Source organism: Trachypithecus francoisi, unplaced genomic scaffold, assembly GCF_009764315.1.
Source record: "Trachypithecus francoisi isolate TF-2019V2 unplaced genomic scaffold, Tfra_2.0 Lachesis_group8, whole genome shotgun sequence".
Lineage (NCBI taxonomy): Eukaryota > Metazoa > Chordata > Mammalia > Primates > Cercopithecidae > Trachypithecus > Trachypithecus francoisi.
Genome location: NW_022681473.1, coordinates 101,295,430 through 101,320,663, shown reverse-complemented (window position 1 = coordinate 101,320,663; position 25,234 = coordinate 101,295,430). Strand labels below are relative to the sequence as shown.

The 25,234-nt window shown below is 42.7% G+C and overlaps 1 protein-coding gene and 1 long non-coding RNA gene across 22 annotated transcripts in view; one reads left to right on the top strand and one right to left on the bottom strand.

The window, feature by feature from the left end:
* NCAM1 (neural cell adhesion molecule 1) overlaps positions 1–12,312 on the bottom strand; it is a 316,731-nt gene extending 304,419 nt beyond the window's left edge. For all 21 annotated transcript variants that reach the window (XM_033204122.1, XM_033204118.1, XM_033204129.1 and 18 more), the window contains exon 1: positions 11,860–12,312. In XM_033204122.1, coding sequence (XP_033060013.1) covers positions 11,860–11,911 — 52 coding nt within the window. In that variant the 5' untranslated portion in view covers positions 11,912–12,312. The remainder of the gene's footprint in view (positions 1–11,859) is intronic.
* On the top strand, positions 10,032–14,265 carry LOC117079882. Its single transcript, XR_004435642.1, has 3 exons — positions 10,032–10,288; positions 12,048–12,157; positions 12,686–14,265. It is a non-coding gene; the product is annotated as an uncharacterized LOC117079882 (long non-coding RNA).
* Positions 14,266–25,234: the final 10,969 nt, after the last annotated feature.

Below are 25,234 nucleotides of genomic sequence, written 5' to 3'. Positions count from 1 at the left end.
GATGTGCTGATCTGATAAAAACAACACGTCCAATTTGTGACATGGAGAACAAGCTTCAAAAGATTTTGCTATAGAAACATTTTGTAAAGGTCTAGAAATAAATGTTTGAATACCACGGGCAATGAGGTAAGAAGACAAAACTGAATCTAAAAATAATCAACTCATATGATAAATGAAGTCACTGGGGAAAACCCCTAACTTTATTCATTTCCTCTGGCATAAAATTATCCTGCTGTCCTTTGCAAAGGTTGCTCATCACCTCTCCCCTCCCTCTGGCTCTTTTCCGTGGTGATGCATAGTTCAATGTGCCCAGGAACCTTCATGATGAAGCCATCGCCCAAACTAGCAGCCCTCCTTTCCTTCTTTCTTTGCCAAGCATCCGGGACATCAGCTCTTCCTCAGTATTTGACTCTAAGTAAAGAACTTGAATTTCACCATTCACCTGAAATCTCTCTGACATCACCACTCTCCTCTGACACAAATCCCAAGTTTCTACTTAATTCTTACCTTCTTTATACTTTTAACCACCCTTAGTACTGCTGCCCTTGTTTTGACTGCACTATTCGTTTTGCAAAGCAATACGTGCTCATTATCAAAAACTTAGACAACATAGTGATTTACCTTCTTCCAGTCTTGATTATAGAGTGAGTGAAAGAGGTGTTTTCTGACAAGATTGGGATTATACCTATATATACTATTTGTTTCCAACTTTTTTTCACATCACTTTATTGTACTTTTCTAACCTAGGCTTTCATACCACTAAGCTCTGGTTCTCTTCATTGGTTCACTATCACCTTCTGAATTATAGGCAAAATATCATTCTGTGTGCTATATAAATAATGCCACATAAATACCTGTGGGTGTAATAAAAGCCCTGGAAAGTACTGACCGTAACTCATGGTGTTTTTCTCTCCACTGAACATATAAAAATATAGATTAGGGCCGGGCGCGGTGGCTCAAGCCTGTAATCCCAGCACTTTGGGAGGCCGAGGCGGGCGGATCATGAGGTCAGGAGATCGAGTCCCTCCTGGCTAACAAGGTGAAACCCCGTCTCTACTAAAAAATACAAAAAACTAGCCGGGCGCAGTGGCGGGCGCCTGTAGTCCCAGCTACTCGGAGGCTGAGGCGGGAGAATGGCGGGAACCCGGGAGGCGGAGCTTGCAGTGAGCCGAGATCGCGCCACTGCACTCCAGCCTGGGCGACACAGCGAGACTCCGTCTCAAAAAAAAAAAAAAAATAGATTAGATTCCTACCATCTTCGAGTCTTCTTGGTCTCTTTAACTGGGCTTCCTCCAGTCACCTCCCAAACATGGAACACACATACTTACCTCATCCACCCTTCCTCTCAGCGGGGCTGAATTCGTCCTTCAAAGTCTCCTTCAACTCTCACCTAACATGTGAATTCTCCGTGTTTATTTCATTCCCTCAAGTTTATAGCTGTAAAGAGCTTTCTCTCTCTCTGTGATCTACCATTTGGGATCTATCATCCACCCTTGCTTGTTGCTTTGTCATTTCTAACATCTCAGCTATGCCCCTTTTATCCTTATCCAAGGTTATTACAAGTGTGTCTTTCCAAAATTATCTGCTCTAGAAAATATATCACAGTTGGGTTTCTTTAATCTAACAAGCACCTATGGCAGTATATAAAATTTGATTTTTATGTAATTTTTCAGTTACATGTCTACTAATAAAATGTACAGCTGTAACTACCCCTTGGTTCCCAGGCAATATTTATCCTGACTCTGAAACATTAAGTGCCTCATATTTTGGCTGTAGATGCTACCTGGTGTTCCCAGTTATCTTTTCATTCCCAGACAGTGAGCTCTGTAAGGTCAAGGTTTAGGGCACCGTGGTGTGCACCTTCAGTCCCAGTTACTCAGGAGGCTGAGGCAGGAGCTCAGGAGTTTGAGGCCATTCTGGGCAACAATGAAATACCATTTCAAAAAAAGGTATAACATTTAGAGTTTGATTTGTTTTGTTTTTTCACACCCTGTTGTTAACTGATTGCTTGGATGCTCAATACTTAATTTTGCTGTCATTTCTTCCTTCCCTCCCTCACAACCCATTCAGTTTCTATTCTATACCTTCTGATGTACTCTTACTCCATTACAGACTGCTTTACCCTCTCTTTGATCCTACATTCTTCCTTCGACGACAGTAGCTTCCAAACCCTTTTGACCTGAGCCAAAATAATGTATTTTCCATCACAACCAAGTTACATATTACACACACACACACACACACAGAGAGAGAGAGAGAGAGAGAGAGAGAAAGAGAGAGAGAAAATTTGAAGTACTCAAAGCAGTACTTACCCTTACATAAAACACACCCTCTTTTTCCACTTCTCCTTCACTCGTTCTCTCTCTCCTTCCTCCCCTTTTTCCTTCCTCCCTTCCTTCTTTCTTGTTTAATGTATATGGAAGCCCATTAAATAGATTTCATCATCCATAGTTTGAAAAATACTGACCTACAGGTTAAGGTATTTAGGAGGTCCAAACTTTTTCTAAAACCTAACCTGTCTCTTAATTTCTCCATCATATTTAGAGTACCATGATTATTTAATTTCCTTGAGTTTGTAACTTCAAAGATCTTTCTCCTTCTCAGTCATCTACCATTTGGGATCTATCATCTACCCTTGGTTGCTTTGTTATTTCTAACATCTCAGCTATGCCCTTTTTATCCTTATTCAAAATCATTACAAGTGTATCTTTCCAAAATTACCTGCTTTAGAAAACATATCGTAGTTGGGTTTCTTTAATCAAACAAGCACCTCTAGCAGTACATAAAATTTGATTTTTATTTAATTTTTCAGCAACATGTCTACTAATAAAATGTATAAAATGTACAGCTGTGAAATATTTCATTTGCAATGCATTTCCCATATATTATCTTATTTTGTTATTATATTCAAATGAGGAAGTTACAGTTCAAAGAGGTTACATAACTGATATAAATTCACTTGGCTAGTCAGTAGCAGAGCAACTTTTTGAACCCACATCTTTTGAATCTAAGCCCAATGGTATCCTTTCCCCACATACAAGTGCTCCTACTAATTAAGCAAGATACTTTCATTGGACTTCACTGACCTCCCTTCTCCTAGTATCATCTAGTTGATGTTTCATGCAGCAATAAAAACCCTTTCGTTAGCCCTTCATTTTGTCCAACCACCATAGTGGATGCTATATAAAACCAGAATTCCCTTTAAGTGCTGCAGTGAACTCTATCAATTTGTTCCACTTAACTCTCTGCTAATTCCCAGCTAGTCCCAAACACACAGCCTGGCGCAGCACACGTTCAGTTGCTATTGCTGACTATACTCTTAAACATGTATATATTTTTACTTCCTCTATCATCTCCACCAGGACCCCTCTCCTTTCTCTAACATTTAAGATTTAAATATGACTTGCCCCAAGATCCAACCTTTAACTGCTCTTCAATAGTAATTCTTTGGCCAGATCCATCTTATCCTATAGGAGAACAGGCCCTCTCTCCCTATTTATCTTCATATCCGTGGAAGTCCAGGTCAAGTTCTAGCTTTTCTATACCTTTTTCCCCCCAGACATTAAAACCAATAGACGTGATTTTTGCCTCTCAATTTTCCCAGTTATTACCTGCCTGCTTCATTTGGGCACTTATTGATATAATATCTTTCACGATTTCTTCACAACTTGAACTAAGTAAAAGTGCTTCCTCTCCAACCACCTGAAAGGTCAGTATAGTAACCTTAAATCTATTTTGTTTTTCCTCTCAGCCTCTAGCACAGAACTTTGCACATCATATTCACAGTACTATACACCTTTTTAAACAAACATTTCAAATAAAATCTCTGACCACGGGGAACTTCTTTAAAGCACATAATGAGTACATACTTCATATCTGCTTTATGTATGTGGTTTTATTTCAGCTCACCAAGACCCACAATGGAAGTGTCATGAACCCCATTTTACAGATGGGGAAACAGGCTCAAACGACAGCAACTTGCAGAATGACAGGTCGGTTCCTTCAGACCATAGCTCTGAATAGTGCCCTTCCTCCCCATCACTCCTCCCACACTTTGGTCAGACTCAGTCCAGAAGCCACAGGAACTCTTGCTTGCTTGGCACGTATTCAGATGCTATATATATTCAAATTATCCTTGCCTTAGAAAAGGATACAATTCAGACAACGAATGCAAGTTGCAGTCTCAGCTCCACCTGTGTAAGTCACTTAACCTTTTCTCAGTCTCAGTTTCCATTTAAAGACTTACAATCTGGACTTGCAGAATTTTTTTTCTCCTTATCTCTGGCTACTCCTCCCCACTACTCTCACACTGTTCCCCATGTACAACCGGATTCACGTCTCAACCACTGCTCAGGCTGTCTGCTCTGCCCAGATCACCCTTTCTTCCTGCTCCATCTAATGAAAGCAACTCTTCCCCAAGCCCGGCTCGAGGGAGTCCCAGGCAGAATTAATTGTTTCCTTTCTTGTGGTCCAACAGCATTTACTTCATGCCTCTATTTATAAGTATAGTATGTCTCTCTCCTCTCCTTCCAGGTGGTAAGCTCTATAAAGGCAGATGTATATTTTCCTGGACTTTATAACATGAAACTCCACACAATTCCTGAAGCTGTCTAACCTTCTCCAGACTTCACAAAGATTTGTTGAATTAAGGAATTCAGGAATGTTTGTTGTAATTCAACATTTGTTGAATTAAGTAGTCAATCAATCATGCCCTAAAATGAGAATACCATCTGTTCTTCCTATTTCACAGTTGTTTAAATGTTACATCCTCACCTCCCCAACCACCCAATCCCCCTTGATAATCTCTCATCCTGGGTTTTTCTTGGATTTTAATCTGAATATGTAATTATAATGTGTGTGTTACTTTTTAATGTCTATATTTCTCTGTACTACTAGACTGGAAACTCCATGAAAACAGGGACAATGTATATCTAGTTCACCACTGTATTCCCAGCACCCAGTACAGAGCACGTACTCAGTCAATATTTACTAAATAATTAGTGTGAAGATTAAACGCATATCAAAGTGTTTTGTAAACCATAACGTGATGATTAAGATATAATTATTGGTATTATATATCCAGTTTATCTCCTTTTAGATAGCTACGACAAAATCTTCAGTCTCCTCTCCAATATCATATGCCTTTAGCTGGCAAAACTACTTCTTGCCCTGCCAATCGGGCACTTATGTCTCACTCATTTGAATAATAATAGCAATTGCTTTATTTTCTTCTAGTTAGTAATTTACAAGAATATCGGCAGTGACAAATATCAAATCAGCTCAGATCTCATTTAAGATTTTCTGTCAAATAAAAGTGAAATACTTCTTTCTAAAAACGACTTTGTGATTCTAAGATACGATTGTAATCTTCAAAGCACTACACAAACTCTATGAGGTCCACGTTTAATAAACTGGAACAATTAGTTTATATTCCCAAGCAATGAGTCCAAGTGGACCAAAGGATAGTTGCTAAAGCAGGGCCAGAAGTTTTCAGGGTTCCTCAATTGCATGGACTCCTTCCAAGGCTCTGGGGGACCGGGACTTGGCAATGTGTTCTCATGGTCATGTATTCAACTAAACTTTGCAAAAGCAAGAGAGTTTTGTATTTTCCTTAAAGAAGGCCCTCAAAATTGTATACCCTTCAGGCCCCACAAAACCTAGATCCACCCTTGTGCAGACGGTTTTCAACCTTACAATCTGGCCATTTTTTTCTCTGAAGTATTCACAACCAACATGGAATTGCAGGCATATTTAGTGACCAACTTTTTAAGCCTAGTTCTAATCTCTGAAGGAGTCATGTTATCATAAAATCCTTTTTAAAATCCTTCTAAAAAGAGGGCACTATGTCTAAATAATTATTTTTTCCAGATCCATATATAACCTTCTTCCCCATTAATGAACACTGCTTACATGCACTGAAGTTCTAAGATCTCTAAAATATTTATAACTCTAACAAGTAGGCATTACTAATTTTCCAATCTCACGGAAGAGGAAACTGAAACTTGGACGAGTTAAATCATTTGTCCAAGATCAGACAGCTAGTAAGGGATATGTCTGGGGTTTCAATCCAGGGTTATCTACCTCTCTTAATCTCTAGTCTCTACTACTCCCAAGGTTCCCTGACAGCAGAAATTATGTCATCTCACTCCTTTTAATTCCCCACAGAGCAGATGATAAAAAGCTAGCACTCAATAAACATATTTGATCAACTATTTAAGAGAATACCTAATGTAACACAATCTCAAATACTGTGACATTACTACGAATATTCTTAAATGATGAGGTAATCAGATACCAAAGGAGGAGATTAACATACAACAAAAGGCATTTTACACTTTATCTCAGGAATGACGCCAAATAGAAAACGGAAGATCAGCTGTTATCCGGGTTTCCAGCTACAAATCAAAAAGTCCTCAGAGTACCAAGTGGAACATAGGTAACACAGAAGCCTTTTAAATCGTATCAGCCACGCAATCTTTGAATTCAAGAAAGTGTTACATATATTTGGAAGAAAAAAGAATGCATAATGGGTTTATTACAATCTGTTTTTCAAAAGCACACATACACAAGATATACCAAATGGCTTATCCTTTTAGTGCAGTCCTCTTGGAGTCTCCAATTGCTTAGAAGCTAAATTAATACTGCAGGAAAGGAAAAGTGTGTCTACCCAACTGAAAATCCGTTAACTCAGTGGCTGGATGTAGACACGGCCTGAGAACGTTTTAAATGTAATGTATTGAAACTGGCTGAAAGGACGCCATTTGGCACCCAGACCAACATCAAAAGGCAATGCTCCTAATGAGCATCTGCAGCTGAGAGACAGTATTTCAACAACATGAAACGAAAGGGCATAATGGCACCACTGCCAATGCCAAATAATTTACATCCCTTTACATCAGCAAATGGTTTTAAGGTTTGACCCCAAGAGTTAATAACAAAAGAGGCTAGACGTAACAGGACTATGACCTTCAGATTGACTTCTGTATTCTATTATCCTACCGTAAGTAGTAAGCATATCTATCCGTATTGGTAAAAAGAGTTTCACTACAATGTTTTCAAATAGTAAAAACTCTGGAGCTCATAGAAACCTAATCATTAGGATTCAGAGAGGTCCTTGGACATTTCCTCCTTCCTAAGAGGCCATCTCTTACAGTATTGCTCAGAGTCATTGGGTATATTATGAAATGTATAAAATTTTCTTCTTCCGAATTGTACTTAGAATTCTTTCTTTTTAACCAAAGGAATTTTCACCTTAGTGATTTTTATTAAAAGCTCAAGTGACCTCATTTTATGCAGCCACGTGATTAATGTTTTCAATTTTGTGTAGTTTGTAACCCAGTTTTAAGATTAGTAAAATGCTCCCTGTAATGTGACGCCATTTCTTTTAAAGTTCCAGATGTTCCTTAGTCTCTATGTTACAACTGCTAAACTGAAAAATGATCAATTATGGAATTTACATTAAAATATTTATCTTGACACCAGAAAACATGTGTGTGCTCAAAAACACAATGCTGAACTGGTACAGGAGAGCCTTTATAAAATGTCTTTGTCTCCTCCCAGTCTATGACTCTTCCCGCAGACTGATGGGGGCAGGTGCAATCCCTTCTCTCCCCGGCCTGCCAATTGGTTCTGCTCTCCATCACAAGCTCAAGATCCTAAGGGAAAGTGCAACCCATTCTTTAGCAACAGGTACTCAATCATTTATTTTACACTAAGTCAGAAAGGACTGTCTGTAAAATGTCTTTGGAAGTCTGCCAGTAGTATTGAAGCCACTTTCAGTCTGGACGGCAGCCACAGTTCTTTAATACTAAAGACAAAAATATGAGAAATTTATCAAACTCATACTTAACAGAGGCTTCATCGCCTTGAAAAATTAAGTGGTTACATCATAAATTCCAGAGTTCATATTTTAAGCAGTGTAAAGTTTACAAAATGCTCTCTATAATTTGAGAAACTGGGTTCTGTAGTGAACAAACACATGTCTAAAGATTAGCTTTTGAGTGACAAAATGGTGCTGTTTATTTTGAAAGGCAATTAAGACATTGTTCCTTGTGACAGAAAATACAGATATAGGTTACTTCCGTTAAATTACACATTACCTATCTGAGGAATTCAATTAATGATAAATGGATTCCAAACAGAAGCACTGTTCAAAACTTGAAATTTGGGGGTGCTACAGACTAATTTCTCCTTCTTATTGCTGCCTTCAGTAAACACCCACATCCCTTACAAATAGCACACCCACACCATTTTTTTTTTTAAGTTTTGATGTGGGATTGTTTTTCTTTGCAATTACTATCTTAATTCTTGAACTATCAAACTCAAGAAACCAGCCACCAGTTAAATCAACATATTCTGAGTTTAATCAATTATCATAGTAAGACTTAGAGGAACCTCCTTTACTAAACAAGAATATGTCCTGCTATTTTCTGATATTCCAATTTTTTTTTAAAAAAATCTTACATAAAGGTATTTGGGAAGAAGTTATCAGGTTCAATAATTTAGGAAAGAAGGAAGGAGTTCATAAAGAATTAGCTTAAGCAAACAATTTGAGAGTAATGAAAGCTTAGCTAGGTTAGCAGATCTTTAAGACATTTATAGAGGGAATAGTAACTCAAAAACTTACATAAATCACAGCCCACATGTCTACAATGTCTGGATTATATTCCCTGTTTTTAATAACTCTGTTGGATATTAAACAAATTATCAGTTATTAATATTTTTAAATATGCTAGTATTTATTGAAAGAAAATAATCTTCCTAGGGTTTGGTTAGAGTTGTGAAAGGTTTTTCACATTCTTATACAGCTTTTATTACACTCAGTGAAATTCTGTTTAAAAACACATTCTCAATCTTAAAACGAAAATCAACAAAAATATATGGCTCACTATAACTGTGCTCATAGTAAACTTTGTGGAAGCGCACCTTAATTTGCTTAGTGAGAGATATGATGTATACTACTTGATTTCAATGTTAGCTTTTGTAAAGTAGCTCTTTGTTCTTAACCGGTGTTATCTTGTTAGAAACCCAGTCCTATCCATTCCTTGACTCTTGCAAGTTTAACTGACACAAGACTAAAATTATCAAGTAAACATGTGCTTTAACCATCCCAGATCGTTCAAGCAAACAATTCTTCAAAACATCCAAAATTTATACTAAACTCAAATTTACTATGCAATTGCACAACCTTTCATTGTATTTCTAAAGAGCAGAGGACATCAAAAGAGGAGGGGGCAGCCCATCGGACTCACTTGATATATTAAGGTTAGCTTGCCTTATATGTAAATTTTCATATGCACAGAGCGGAGCACACAAACTCAGTTACCACTGCCCTGGACATGTTACATTTGAGTCCAAAAAAAAAAAATCCTCAGATATATATACATATGTATATATACTTGTGCGTTATATTTTCATTTTCATTCTGACCCTTTGACTTGAATTCTTTGATTTTTTAAAAATATATATATAGTACAAAAGACATTTTAATGGGAAATTATTTCTCTTTGGAAAACCATTCGACTTCTTTCCTTTGTTAAGCAACCTTGTATGTGTTTCACGTTCTGCTTTCTTCCCATTCTCAAGATACCAGGCCAGGAAAGAGGTCGCTTTCATTCCAGGGAACACTGGTCAGAATGCCTCCCCTGCCTGGGCCTCCACGAACATCCCAGTGGGAATTCCTGGGCCTGCAACTTCCACAGGATCCAAATACTGATGACTGTACCCATCACGATGATGGAAAGGACCGCCAGGCCATCCCCCAAAAGGCCCACCAAAGATCCAGGTTCCATTGTCACGCTCCCACCTGAGGGCGAGGAGGTCTCAAAAACACCCCCTTCCCCCGCCCCGTGCGGACAGGTCGCGTCGCAGCACCCATGGGACCACGGAAAGGGGCATAGCCGGGGTGGCCCCCGCCCAGGTGGCAGCGGAGACCCAGCGCCAGGCAGACGAGGCTTGGTCCCCACCCCTCCGGGCCCTGCCACGGCCCCGCCCCCGCCGCCAGTAGCGCCCCCGGCCCGCCGGTCAGCGTCAGCGCACGCGCGACGCGACGGTGTGCCTGCCAGGGTGCCCTCCCCGGCGACGCGCTCAGGCTCGGATTCCGCGGCACGAGGGTGAGCGCTGGCGGGGGCGGTGGGATGCTCCAAGTCGGCATGAAAGAGGCGAGAGTGGGAGAGCACGGGCGGCCGGACCAGGAGCACTCCGGGTGACCACCTAGTCTCCATTTTATTTCCTCAGAAACTGCCGGGCAGGCTGGGGACCGGCCACAGGGCGGGGGTTTCTCCTGGCGGTGACTGAGCGAGACCGTTAGGCTGGAGCACCGGGAGACTGTCCTGGCAGCTCCTGGCCGCCACCCGCGCCGCAATAAAAGCCTCTTGCGGCTTCCCGCCCAGCCAGCCTCGCGCTGATTGGTCGCCATGGGAGGGACCCGAGTTGGCTGGAGGCGGCGGCCGAGCGCTGCTCCTGTGCCGCCTGCGGAGGGGGCTCACTGGGTGCTCCCTGACCCGCCCCGTGCGCTCCCCAGCCCGCCCCATGCGCTCCCCAACCCGGGCTCGGCAGTCCAGAGAAGGTATAACGGCACCTGACAGCGGCAACCGCAACACACAGCCCCTCCGCCCGGCTTTTCCTCAGTCGCTTTCCAGCACACGCCCCCCCCCCCCCCCCCCCCGCCCAGAATGTCCGCCCAACCCACCCAGCTCTCTGCGTCCCCTGCTTTTCTCCCTCCCCTCCCGTCCATCAGAGCCAAAGCGCAAATCCTTGGGTGGAGGTGGGGGGATGACAGCTGGAGGGGAGGGTGGGCACGCACAGAAGAATTTTCCAGGGAGGCCGGGATGGAAATAGCCAAAATGCAATGCACCTCCCTCCCCGCTGCCGAGGTTCTCTGGGCGGCGGCCAACCCCCGCCACCCGCGGCAGCATCACTACTGTCTTCCTCCCAGCTCCCTATTGTTCACACTTTGCCAGGATCGGGAACCTCGCCCAAAGAAAGGAGACAGGGCGAGGTGTTTCGGGCGGCTACCTGCCATTCTTCTCCCGCCCCGTGCAACACTGGGCACGCGGCGCGTGTAAAGGCACACGCGCGCGCACACGCGCACACACACCAGGCAGACCCGATCACGCCCTCCTCGCCCTCCGCCCCTCTGCACTTCCTCCTGTCAAAACGCGGCGCTCGACCCTCCCATCCTTCAGTGCTCGCGGCGGAGGGTAGGCTTTGCAACTAACCAGCAATTTGGCAAATGAAAAACTAACGTCATATCGACTGGGGTGCAACAACGGCCACACAGCCCTGCTATTCTGCCCATTTCGCCCCATTTTGCAAACCGTTATTTGGCTGGGGCGGGGGAGGCAAAGCAAGGATCCTGACTTTATTAGACCCGGGGATATAACGATCTGGGGCGGCTGCCCTAGCCTTATTGTTCACTCTTCCCGGAGCCGGGGCTGACAAGCCCCTTCCCCCTCAGAATCCGAGCCCGTGCGGCGGCACCACCCGAGCCGCGACGTCCCCCGCCCCGCCGCCCGCCTTTGGGGAAGGAGCGCTGCCCATCACCAGCGCGGCCGCTGAGCCCGCAGGAACTGACCCGCTCTGCTCCCACCGCCGCGGGCGCACAAAGTGGGAAGGGCGGACGCGCCGGAGGGGCGCCGGGCGCTGGCGGCGCGGGGAGGCAGCTCCCGTGCAGCGCAGCCCGGGAGGGAGCGCGGTTCGGCTGGGCAGCAAGGGCGACGCGCTCCTTTCACAGCTAAACGCAAATGACCAGCCTTAGCAGTCCACATAAAACCACCCAAAATAATAGCGTTCCTCCTAGGAGTAGGAGGAAGGGGTAATTAGCAAACCAGATTGAGAATTAAAAAAAAAAAAATGTACCTGCCGTTCCCAGGAAAAACAAAGTCCAGATGAGATCCTTAGTTTGCAGCATTGTAATCTGCTGGCTGGGAGGGATGTTCTTGCCGCGGTAAATTCTGTGCTCCCTCCCTTGCAGCGAGTGTGGACGGCGGCAGAGCGACAGACTTAGGGGCAGACAATTGCCAGGCTGAGTATGATTATTTTTGCAGAATTGTTTCCTGCCAGCGGCAGCCGAGCTGCGTTCACGCGCTGATCGGAGAATGAGTGACAGTCCCAGCCTCAGCACACTCGCAACTCGGAGATCCTTGCGCTGGCCCGGGTTCGTTTTGATGGAACTGGGATGGGAGCGAGGAGCGGGGGGGCGGGGGTGAGAACCTCACTGTGTCCTTCCACCACGCCGGCCACAAATAGTGCCGAACATCAAGGAGGTAAGAGAGACAGAGAAGGCAGATGCGGAAGCCTGCAAAACGCGGCCTGGAGTTTTTGGGGGAGCCGGGCTCTTTCACACGCAGTCTCCCAGGGAGAGCTGGGATTTCTTTTCACACTTCTCCCCTACGCCGCCTTCGCAGGCGCTCCTGCCACCCAGCCTTCCTTAATCAGCAGTTTGCATATTTTGATAACTAGTAAATAATAGAAGCAAAAGTTTAGATTTGGTTAGGTATTTAAAGTTGTCAAATCCCTCCATTTCGATTCTAAGATTCTTGCAACACAAGGATAGCCCAGGACTTAATTTTAAGTGCGGGAAATTAGAACTTTGGAGAGGGATGGGGGTTGCTGTTGCTGGGTGTTGTTTTGATATTGTTTGTTTGTTTGTTTTATCCTGACTGTGAAGTTTGCTGTCCCACAGGGAGACATACAACACCCTTCAGCAGATCCCCTGGGAAGGAGGTGGGAAGAGACTTGAGTTAGAAGAAAACTCAGATGTTTGGAAGGGATTTCCAGAAATAACCCGAAGAAAATGTTTTCCTGTTTATAAATTCTGAAATCTGTGGTCTCTTTATTAAAATAGCCAAGGCTTTTATAAAGAGATTATGATATAGAATCAACATTAAATAATATTTTCTTACATGGGGACATGACCTTAATTCTTAAAGATATTAATGTAGAATATTACTGAGGTACCAACACTACTGAGGTACCAACACAATAGGCTTTAATTAAAATTCCAGCTGTGTTTTCAAAAGTAGGGGGTGGAGACAGCAGGGTGAAAAGAAACATGTCTCAGCACCTGAAGGCTTGGGTGTGTAAGGAACTAATGTGAGGAAGGTGTTCCAGATGTCAGGTTAACCTGTTAGCCTAGAACACAGAAACCCTCTAACAGAGAAAGTCTGCATAAATTCAAAGGCACTAAAGCACTAATGTTACCGGGTACGCCCTTTTTCTTCAAAGGTCGGCCTCCCCACTCCTGTAGCAGATTTTTTGTTTTTTGTTTTGTTTTGTTTTTTTGAGACGGAGCCTCGCTCTGTCGCCCAGGATGGAGTGCAGTGGTACCATCTCTGCTCACTGCAACTTCCGTTTCGGTTCAGGCGATTCTCCTGCCTCACCCTCCTGAGTAGCTGGGATTACAGGCGCACGCCACCACATCCAGCTAAGTTTTGTATTTTTAGTAGAGACAGTGTTTCACCATGTTGGTCAGGCTTGTCTCGAACTCCTGACCTCATTATCTGCCCGCCTCAGCCTCCTAAAGTGCTGGGATTACAGGCGTGAGCTACCGCGCCCAGCCACTGTAGCAGTTTTTAAAAGTCCATCCTCTGCTGCCAGACCATCCATCCTCCCTTATTGGACAGGCCCTCTCTCTTCCCCACTTTCCTCCTCTATAATAGACCAAGTGGGCCACACCAGTACAGTGTAATTAGCGAGGACCCCTGAAAAGTGTTTCTTCCCCTAAGTAAATCTTCCACAACGTTTACTTTGGGATATTTCTTTCATACCAAGTATAAACAATTCAAAAATACAGAAAAGTAGAAAGAACTAAAAATAACCCCAAATCCCACGGATTCCAGAGATACTCATAGATTGTGTCTTCTGTATGTGCATATGATTTTTATAATTGACATATTATAGTAGCAGTTCGAATCCTGCTGTTTTTGCCTAACATTAGTATAAGCATTTATTCCTCTGGATCATTAAAAAGCTTTTCTAGATATTTTTATGGCTATGTAATATTTCTTCATATGGATGATTTTGCAATGGTTTCCCCATTTTTGGATACTTGTATTGTTTGTGGAGTTTGATAATATAAATAATGCTTTTTTGAACATCTTTCAACAAATATTTGTGGAGCAACCACTGGGTTTAGCCCTGTGCTGGATGCAGTGAATTATATACGTCTTTTTTTAATGGTTGCTGTACTTACGTGTCTTTGATTTCAGACTTCTGCTTCTAACATCTAAAATCACCACATTAACTATTATAGATTTATGTAAATGAATGTTATCAGGCTCTTTCCTTAAAAAAGAGGTTTTGATAGTGAGGAAAGATAGAGAGAACAGGCAGGGGGTGGAGTGGAGAGAGTGAAGGTTGGGGCCCCCAAAATAAAAATTTTTCCAGTTTTGCCCCTAAGAGTGAGAGACACATCCTTCCCTGCAAACCTCCCTCCTTATAGTCCATGTCAGTAGAATTAAAAGACTCCTCACTATTTTTCTCCCCAGATGTCCCTATTTTTAGCTTTTCAGTGTAGACAAGTGTGGAAATCCAATCTCACTTCAGCATGACTGAATTTCTTTTTCTTCCCCGTCTCTCTCCAGCCCCTCCCTACCCCATGTGGTTGTTGATCTCTGTTGTAATGATTCATTCTAGAATGCTGCCCCAGTCATTCCAGTCCACACTCCCGGTATCTCTCCCAAGTTCTTTTAACAGGTTGTGTCACTTGTCTCCAATTCTGTGTATCTCTGCTGGTCAGTGCCTACAGCTGTAAGCTCTGTATTGCGTTTCAATCCCTCCCTGATCCTCATTTTAAAATGGGACAAAACTGTGACTCTCACTGGACCTCTCTCCCCAGAGAGAGGCCCGGGCTGTCAGGCACACATTAATGAGCATCTACAAAGTGAACATCCATGGGATTGAGGCAGAGGAAGGAGACTCCAGACTGTGCGTTGGAGAGAAAATTATTTAGAGAGGAAGCAGAGAAAGGTCTAAGAAGACAGCCACAGCAAGGAGATGAGCTAGGAGGCCATGATAACTCTGGATGGGGTGACAGGGCCTAATTAAGAAAGCGACAATGGGGTGGCCGGGCACGGTGGCTCATGCCTGTAATCCCAGCACTTTAGGAGGTCGAGGTGGGTGGATCACAAGGTCAGGAGTTCGAGACCAGCCTGGCCAATATGGTGAACCCTTGTCTCTGCTAAAAATACAAAAAAATTAGCCGGGCATGGGGACATGTGCCTGTAATCCCAGCTACTTGGGAGGCTGAGGCAGGAGAATTGCTTGAATCCGGGAGGCAGAGGTTACAGTGAGCCAAGATCACGCCATACCACTGCACTCCAGCCTGGGTGACAAAGCGAGACTCTGTCTCCAAAAAAAAAAAAAAAAAAAAGACAGTGGGAAAAGAAGCAAAAAGGAGCCCAGATTTGCAATTCCAAGATAAGATAAGAACAGCTAGAATGGGAATTGTGTGAAGATGGAAGTATGAGGCACAGGAAGAAATCCAAGTTCCTTTCATTCATTCAACAAATGTTTATGGAGTCTCAACTAAGTGCCTGGCACTGCTCTAGACACTGGGGATGTAGCCGGGGACAAAGCACAGCCTTTGCCCACATGGGCTTTCCTTCTTATGGGGGAAGACAGAGAATAAATCATTAAACATCTAGTAGTGTACAGGTGGTGATAAGTGCTAAGGAAAGCAATAATGAGAGATAAGAGTTCTGGGGCGGAGAGGGATTACCATTTTGTTTAGTGGATCTATATGGGTGTACATGACAGAGATCTCGAGAAAGTGATGACTGCTAAGGGTCCAGTGTGGGCGACTGAATAGTTGCTGGTAACACTGACAGGGAGCAGAAGAAGAGGGGCAGATTCAGACCAGGTGATAAGCAAAGAAACAATGATGCCAGCTCTGCACATACTAAGTCTGAGATGTTTCAGAGACATCCAAGTGGAAATGTGTAGAAGACAGACAGAGAGCCCAGAGAGCATCAGTGTTTAAGGTACAGGCAGAAGGACTTACCAATGAAATACTGAAAAACAGACAGCTAGAAAGGAAATTGAAATATGACAGTGTCACAAAACCTAAAGAAGAAAGCTTTGAGGTGGTCAAAAAAGAGGAAGATTTAAAAGAATTTCCTGAATTTGACCATTGGAAAGCCCTTAGTGGCCCCTGAGGGAACAGTATTCATGGAATGGAGGGCAAGGGAGACATCATGGTCCCAGGAATGAAAGGGAGGGGAGGAGAGAGAAGCCGGGGGTGTGGACACTCTGTCCAGCAGTGTGATGTTGAAAGAGTAGTGGGATAATGACAGGGAGGCAAGCTTGTGAGAGAAGGAGGCTTAGAAGAGGGTTTTCTTTTCTTCTCTTTTAACGTGAGGACTTTATTATCAAGTTATAAAGTAAATTAAATTGGTGTTAACTCTTGCTCAGCACCACCAAGACCTTATGCAACAGCTTGACTTACACAACTTGAAAAATGAACTTGGAATAAAGTGCCCTAATTTCGGTCTTCTTTCCTGTTGTTGTTGACAGTGGGGACCCCAGGTGTGATCCTAGGACTCACAGATACCCTAAGAACTTTATTTCACTATCGATACAGGCAAAATGGAGTCTGAGAAACACAGCATCTTAAGACCAACACAAGAGACAGGTCTTAAGCCAACTTAAGACCTCAGGCTAATAGAAGCTGAAAATCTTCTGCCCATTTTTTTATTTTTATTGGGTTTCTTGTTCTGTTATTGTTAAGTCATAGGAATTCTTTATATGTGGTAGATACCAATCTCTCATCAGATACATGATTTGAAAATATTTTCCTATTCCATGGGTTGCCTTTTCACTCTGTTTACAGTGTTTTTTCCATATAGTAACGTTTTTAGTTTTGAGAAAGTCCAACTTAATCTGTTTTTTTCTCTGGCTTATCCAAAGAGCTGAGCATGAGCCAGGAAAGTATAAGGACTAGGAGGTAAACTTGAGCCCACAGAGCTAAAGAGTGAAAGTCTCTCGGGAGCCCTCCCAGCTCACTCTTAACTTCTCATCTTCCAAATCTGGTTGACACGAGAAATTACTTATAAACTCTAATGCATGGCAGGGCTGGGGCAACTGATGTGCTTCCTCCCTGTTCAAGGCTGGCTCAGGCACTGGTTAAGGACTAGTGAGCACTCATCAGTCAATCCATCTCAGTGGTGCTGGGGACTTCCAAACGCGGGAGAAACGAGACAGAGGTTGACATAGAACCACTGCTCCTTTGTGTGGGTTTTGCACTGCACAGCTTCAAGGGGTGTTTTGCAAATCCCACCCATCATATATTTATACGGTTGTTATGATGATATTTTCTGGCATCAGTGGAAGTAAAGCATCAAGGAAGAGGTGCTGTTTTCATTTTCCTTTTTTATATTGTGCAGAAAGTTTGTTAGAAATTACTTTCAGGGTCAACATCTGTGTGGGAAGGGAAATAAACAGGTTACTAATAAAGAAGAGGAAACTGGGCCTCAGGGCAGGCACCACAGAGCCTCAGCCCCACCTCGAGAACCCTGAAAATAGTTGCAATATCCTCACATTGACCGATCACCAAATTCAGGCCACCCCAAGAATGCAACCTGACCTTGTGAGAGGTGATTCTTTTCAGCTGAAGGAGGGCATCCCCAGCATCTGGAGTAAGCCCTCCAGCCCTGAAGGGGGACTCTGAAAAGCTTAGCATAGTACCCACTACATGATTTTAGCTATACTCCAAAATAGCCAATTTGGTTTAGCCTTGCTTTGGCTATGCGGGCTCCTTTTGGGTTCCATATGAATTTTAGGATTTTTTTTTTCTAGTTCTGTGAAGAACGATGGTGGTATTTTGAAGGGAATTGCATTGAATTTGTAGAGTTTTTTTTTTTTTTGGCAGTATGGACATTTTCACAATATTGATTCTATCCATCCATGAGCATGGGATGTGTTTCCGTTTGTTTGTGTCATCTATGATTTCTTTCAGCAGTGTTTTGTAGTTTTCCGTGTAAAGTCTTTCACCTCCATGCTTAGGTATATTCCTAAGTATTATTACTTTTTTTTGCAGCTATTGTAAAAGGAGTTGACATCTTGATTTGATTCTCACCTTGGTTACTGGTGGTGTATAGGAGAGCTACTGATTTGTGTATATTAATTTTGCATCAAGAAACTTTGCTGAATTCTTTTATCAGTTCTATGAGATTTTGTAGTAGTCTTTAGGGTTTCCTACATAGACAATTACATTGTCAGCGTTTTTTCTTTTGTTTTGTTGTGAGAAAATATAAAACACACATGACATAAAATTTACCATTTAATATGTACAGTTCTGTGGCATCAAGCATATTTACATTGTTGGGCAACCATCACTACCATTCATCTCCAGAGCTTTTTCATCTTCCCCACCTGAAACTCCATACACATGAAACAGTAACTCTCAATTCCCTCCTCCTGCTCAGCCCCTAGCAGCCACCATTCCACTTTCTGTCTCTATAAACGTGACTTCTCTAGGTGCCTGGTGTAAGGAGAATTATACAGTATTTATCCTTTTGTGAATGGTTACTTTCACTTAGCATAATGTTTTCATGGCTCATCCATGTCGTAACATGTAATAATTTATTTCCTTTTTGAGGCTAAATAATATTTCATTGTATGTATGTACCACATTTTCTTTATCCATTCATCTATTGATGGTGACTTGGGTTGCATCCACCGTTTGGCTATTGTGAATAATGTTGCTATGAATATGGGTATACAAATATCTACACGAGTCTCTGCTTTCACTTCTTTTTTGTATATATCCAGAAGTAGAATTTCTGAATCATATAGTAACTACATTTAATTTTTCAAGGAATTTCCATGCCATTTTCCACAGGGACTGAGCACCATCTTACACTTCCACTTGCAATGTATTCTTGCTAATACTTGTATTTTCTTTGTCTTCTTTTCTTCCTCTTTTTTTTTCTGATAGTAGTCATCCTAGTGTAAAGTGGTAATTTATTATAGTGTTGTAAAGTGGTAATTTAGTGTAAAGTGGTAGTGTAAAGTGGTAATTTATTATAGTGTTGACTTGCATTTTCCTAACATCTAATGATATTAAACATCAAACATCTTTCTTTTTTTTTTTTTTTTTTGAGACAGAGTCTCGCTCTGTCACCCAGGCTGGAGTGCCATGGCCGGATCTCAGCTCACTGCAAGCTCCGCCTCCCGGGTTCACGCCATTCTCCTGCCTTAGCCTCCCGAGTAGCTAGGACTATAGGTGCCCGCTACCTTGCCTGGCTAGTTTTTTGTATTTTTTAGTAGAGACGGGGTTTCCCCAGGTTAGCCAGGATGGTCTCGATCTCCTGACCTCGTGATCCGCCCGTCTCGGCCTCCCAAAGTGCTGGGATTACAGGCTTGAGCCACCGCGCCCGGCTTAAACATTTTTCCATGTGCTTATTGACCATTTCTATATCTTCCTTAAAGAAATATCTTTTCAAGCCTATTGCTCATTTTTTAATTGGGTTGTTTGTTCTGTTGTTGTTAAGTTGTAGGAATTATTTATATATGGTATATACCAATCTCTCATCAGATATATGATTTGAAAATATTTTCCCATTCCATGGGTTGCCTTTTCACTCTGTTTAATAGTGTTTTACCATATAGAAACATTTTAATTTTTTTTTTATTATACTTTAAGTTCTAGGGTACATGTGCATAACGTTTATATCATGTATAACTCCCCAATGCAATCCCTCCCTCCTCCCCCCTCCCCCTGATAGGCCCCAGTGTGTGATGTTCCCCTTCCCGAGTCCAAGTGATCTCATTGTTCAGTTCCCACCTATGAGTGAGAACATGTGGTGTTTGGTTTTCTCTTCTTGTGATAGTTTGCTAAGAATGATGGTTTCCAGCTGCATCCATGTCCCTACAAAGGACGCAAACTCATCCTTTTTGATGGCTGCGTAGTATTCCATGGTGTATATGTGCCACATTTTCTTAATCCAGTCTGTCACAGATGGACATTTGGGTTGATTCCAAGTCTTTGCTATTGTGAATAGTGCCGCAATAAACATACGTGTGCATGTGTCTTTGTAGTAGAGTAATTTATAATCCTTTGGGTATATACCCAGTAGTGGGATGGCTGGGTCATATGGTACATCTAGTTCTAGATCCTTGAGGAATCGCCATACTGTTTTCCATAATGGTTGAACTAGTTTACAATCCCACCAACAGTGTAAAAGTGTTCCTGTATCGTTCCAATTTTAGTATATGTGCTGCCGAAGCGAGCACGAAACATTTTAATTTTAAGAAAGTCCAACTTACCTATGTTTTCTTTTGTTGCCTATTCTTTTATTGCCATATCCAAGAAATCATTGTGAAATGTATGTCTTGTAGCTTTTCCCCTATGTTTTCTTCCAAGAGTTTTATAGTTTTAGTTATTACATTTTGATCTGTTTTGAGTTAATGTTTGTATGTGGTATAAGATAAGGATCCAAATTTATTTATTTATTTATGTGCATGTGGATATCCAGTTTTCCCAACACCATTTGTAGAAAATGCTATCCTTTTCTCGTTTAATAGTTTTGGCACCCTTGTCAAAAATTGTTTGACCATATATGCAAGGGTTTATTCCTAAAGTCTCTATTCTATTCCACTGGTCTGCGTATCTGTCTTTATACCAGTACCACACTGTTTTGACTACTGTGTCTCTGTAGTAAGCTTTGAAATCAGGAAGTGTGAGCCTTCCAACTTCATTCTTCTTTTTCAAGACTGTTTTGGCTATTTGGGGTCTCTTAAGACTCTATACGAATGTTAGCATGTACTTTTCTATTTCTACATAAACCATCATTGAGATTTTGATAGGAATGGAGGGGTCCTGTTTTCTAATCTACCAGAGTTGTTACTTGGACTAAGTGTTAGAATCATGCTGACATCTCAGAGATGAGTATATTTAGACAAGTTACTCCAGAGTTATGGAAACTGAGTCACAGAGAACTGTCACAGGTTACCATTTGGGCAATCTATTTGTTTCAATGTAAATATTGAGGGATGAGGCAGAACCAAATTGCAAGAATTAGGCCATGGAGTGTGCACAGCTTTAGGAAGTTAAAGTGAACTAGCAAGAGAGAGATAGTTATAAATGGTTCCTGGGCTCAGAGCTGAATTCAGACTCCAGGCAGCCTAACTCCCTGTTTTGTCCCTGAAGAAACAAACAAACAAAACCTTCTGAAACTGGTCACTTAACAGACGAGAAAAGAGCTAAGGTCTTCATGTCAAGATCTTAAAAATCAGAAAGCATGACTGAACTTATGTTAAAGACACAACAACTTCCTGGCTCCCTTCTATGTATCCTCCCACACCCCAGTGGCAATAAAGTGATGTGGATGAGTGTTCAGCTCCAGGAGTTGGACAATCCAAGTTTAAATCCTAGCTTCTCCACCTGTAGGCTCTGTGGATTTGGGTATATTACCTTGACACCTGTAAACCTAATTTTTCTTGTCCATAAAATGGGATTAGTGTGACATCTAACTCTCAGACTCCTTGTAAACATTAATTAGAATAAAGTGTGTAGAGGACTTGGTGCAAGCCTGACACTCTTTTATTCAACAAGTATATAGTGAACACCTATCACATGCAAATCACTGTTAGTAGTCGGGAATACAAAATGTGAACAAAATACACGTTTACAGACTTGTCAAGAAGATAAATAACTAAACAAAGAGATGAAAAAATTTTAAGTTGTAATGAGAGCCATGAAAGAAATAACAGGATTCCTTGATAAAGTATGACAGCAGAGATCAGGGAAAGCTTCCGGGAGGAGATGACATGTAAGTTGTAATCTACATAATGAGAAATACCCGGCCACAGAAATAGCAAGTGAAGGTGCATTCCAGGAGTGTGCAAAGTTCTTGAGGGCAGAAAAGCCTGGATGGTTCCAGAAACTAATAGAATGCCAGAGTGGCCACGACAGAAAAAGCAAGGGAAGGAGGGACACAAAATAAAGCATGAGCTGAGCACAATAACTACCTTGAAGGCTAAAGTAAGGAGTTTATATTTTATTCAAAGTTCAAAGAAAGCTGCTAGAGGATTTTCAGCAGCAGAGTGACATCAGTGTGTGTGTGCGCATGTGTGTGTAAAGGTTTTTAGTTTAATAAGTAAAAATCGTGGCCAGGTGTGGTGGCTCACACCTGTAATCCCAGCACTTTGGGAGGCCAAGGTGGGTGAATCACCTGAGGTCAGGAGTTCGAGACCAGCCTGGCCAACATGGTGAAACCTTGTCTCTACTAAAAATACAAAAATGAGCCAAGCGTGGTGGCAAGTGCCTGTAGTCCCAGCTACTTGGGAGGCTGAGGCAGGAGAATCGCCTGAACCCAGGAGGTAGGAGTTTCAGTGAGCCGAGATTGCACCACTGCACTCCAGCCTGGGTGATGGAGCAAGACTCTATTTCAATAAATAAATAAATATTGCTAAGCTTCCAAAAGTTATTAAATAGGATTTCAGTTGGAGACATGAATTATTTTACATGTTTTTATATGCACTCCAACTGCTGAGTGGAGAACATTTTGTAGGGAAGCAGGAGTGGGTGTGGAGAGGCTAATCAGAAACCACTGTAGAAATCCAGGAAAGAGATGATGGAGGCTGGGGAGGCAGTGGAAGAGATGCAGACAAGTGGAGACAGAATTGACCAAACTTGCAGATGGATGTGAAGAACAGTGAAGAGAAGTCAACATGTAGAAGATGCAGGGTATGTTTTCTTGGAGGGGAGGGGAAAGCAAGAGTTCAATTTGGGACAAGTTGGGTCTACTTTTGAGACATCCAAATAGAGACGTAAAGATGATGGTCAGATATGAGAGCCTCAAAGTCAGAGGAAAAGTCTTAGCAGGAGATATGAATTTCAGAGTCATCAGCATTCACAGTACCTAAACCCTGGGAAAATGAGACCACCTAGGCAAAAATATGGAAAGAGAAGAGCAGAAGACCCAGACTTTGACTCTGAGAAGCATCCATATCATGAGTTCAGATAGAGAAAGAACAACAAGCAAAAAGACTGAGATGAGACGCTATTGAAGCAGGAGGCCAACCAGAGGAGAGCAGTGTCTCAGCACCAAGAAAAGTGAGAGTTTTGTACAGGAAGGAGGTGTCACTCTGGTGAATGCTGCTAAGAGGCCAAGTCAAAGGAGGACAGAGAAGGTCCATGCTTTTTCCTTCTTTGAGCTTGTGTGATGATAGAAAGACATGTGGGGCCTCATGAAGGGACAGGAGTGCAGCACTGGACAATTAGCTATTCACAAGTAGAAGTTGGTTTTATTTTAAGGAGTAGGCTAGGACTCCATTGCCTTTTATGAATAATTGTCATAGCAGTTGTGGGCAACTCGTGTTTTAGAAGATTTGATTACATCAGTACTTGGAGGAAAAGGAAAAAATATTTTTGTTTCTCTCCTGCTATCTTTATTTCTCCAATTTAATCCTGCCCATCATCTTCACCACTGTTCCCCTGTGCTTTCTGTGGTTGTACTGCTTCCCTTGGTCACACATCAGAATACCATTTGGCATCAGCCCCAGCACCAAAGAGAGGGGCCTTGTAGGCAGAGCCAAGGCTAAATGTAGGTCTCTCTAGGTTCATCTATATCTTTGGGGCCAGAGAAATGCCCATCCAGGGAGCCCATGCCACCTTTTCTCCTAAGCACAAGCACCCTAGAGAGTGAGGAAAGAGATAGGAAGAGGAGGAAGCAAGATGGCTGTCATTCACTATGGTTGACAGTCATTCATCTCATCTTCCCCCCCTTCTTTGCTAAAAGAACCGAACTGTTTCCCCAGCCTTGACACAGCCATGGCATGACATCTCAATACTCTGTCACCATCCTAAAGTAACAGAGTGCCAAGATGATGTTGTTAGCTCTACAATAGTTACAGAATCCTAAAGAGCTCAGAATTGGAAGTCAACATGGATATAAATGAATCCCCACCTAGGCCTTCCAAAGGCTGGCAGACATTTTTATCCTTGCTCCTTTGCTCCTTGGGTGCTAAGATTTCCATAGAGCCTGACAGCTTCCAGGAGCTCCAAGGAGACACAGCATTCATTCCAGTCACATGCTCTGAAAAAGAAATTCCTTGATGCATCTGCAAGGACCGTGGAGTGTGGAGTGAGCCAGGCATGTTCCAGCATGGGAGGCTCCCACGCCAACCACCATCTATCCTTGCACAAGCAAAGAAGAAATCAAGAAGAAAGATTCTACTCAGTGAGTCTGAGCAGGAGAGAACTGTGACAAACACCAGACCTCTCCTCCCATTGCCCCTCACTGCCCCACCCAGTGTTCCACCATAAATATTACTCTGAATGTTTGTTGAAAGAATGGAATCAATAAACAAATCCACAAATAGCTCAAGGTTCCTTTGCTCTGGGGCTTCGGCCCAGGATTCCTTCCCCAGCTCCCATGGCTGCTATTCAGGCACTTGTCATATCTCACATAGTTTTCTGCCAAGCTTCCTGACTAATCTCCCCACCTCCACTCTTCCCTCTTCAAATCCATCTCCCCCAATCCCCAGAGTCATCTCCTTCAACGAAAAGTTATGAGGAGCTGAACATGTCATGTCCCTAAATAAAACCCTGTCATGGCTCCCCATTTCCCCCTGGAATGAAGTCCAAGCCCCATGAAGGCCTTCTAAGGGACCAGGCCCCTGCTCTCTCAGTTTCACCTCTCACCTCTTCTTATGTCACATGGTGGACCTGAGTAATAGCATACACCAGCACTATCCCGCGTAGGCAGACTGCAGCTCATCCTCCAAGCTTTTATGGAATCATCTCTTTCCTGACCCTTCCCTTCCCACCTCTTGCTCCTTATCCTCCTTCCTTGGGTTGGGTGCTCTTCCCAGAAGCTTCCAGGATACTCACCCCTATCACGGCACCCAGATCACACATTGCAATCTAATTGCCTGTTTCTGGCTCTTTCTCCTCCACTAGCCAGTGAAATTCTACAGGACAAAGACTTTAATTTTATGTATCACTAGTACCTAGCATGTTGACTGGCACATAGTAGGTGTTCAGTGCTTACAATGGAATGAATAATGTCATCAATAAATTCTTCCTAGACCACTTGCCTTGGATGTGGTAAAAGCTACCTTTACACTATTGATATAGTTTGGCTCTCTGTCCCCACCCAAATCTCACTTTGAATTATAATAGTCCCCACATGAAGGATCAGGTGGAGATAATGAACTCATGAGGGTAGTTTCCCCCATGCTGTTCTCATAATAGTGAGTGAGTTCTCATGAGATCTGATGGTTTTAT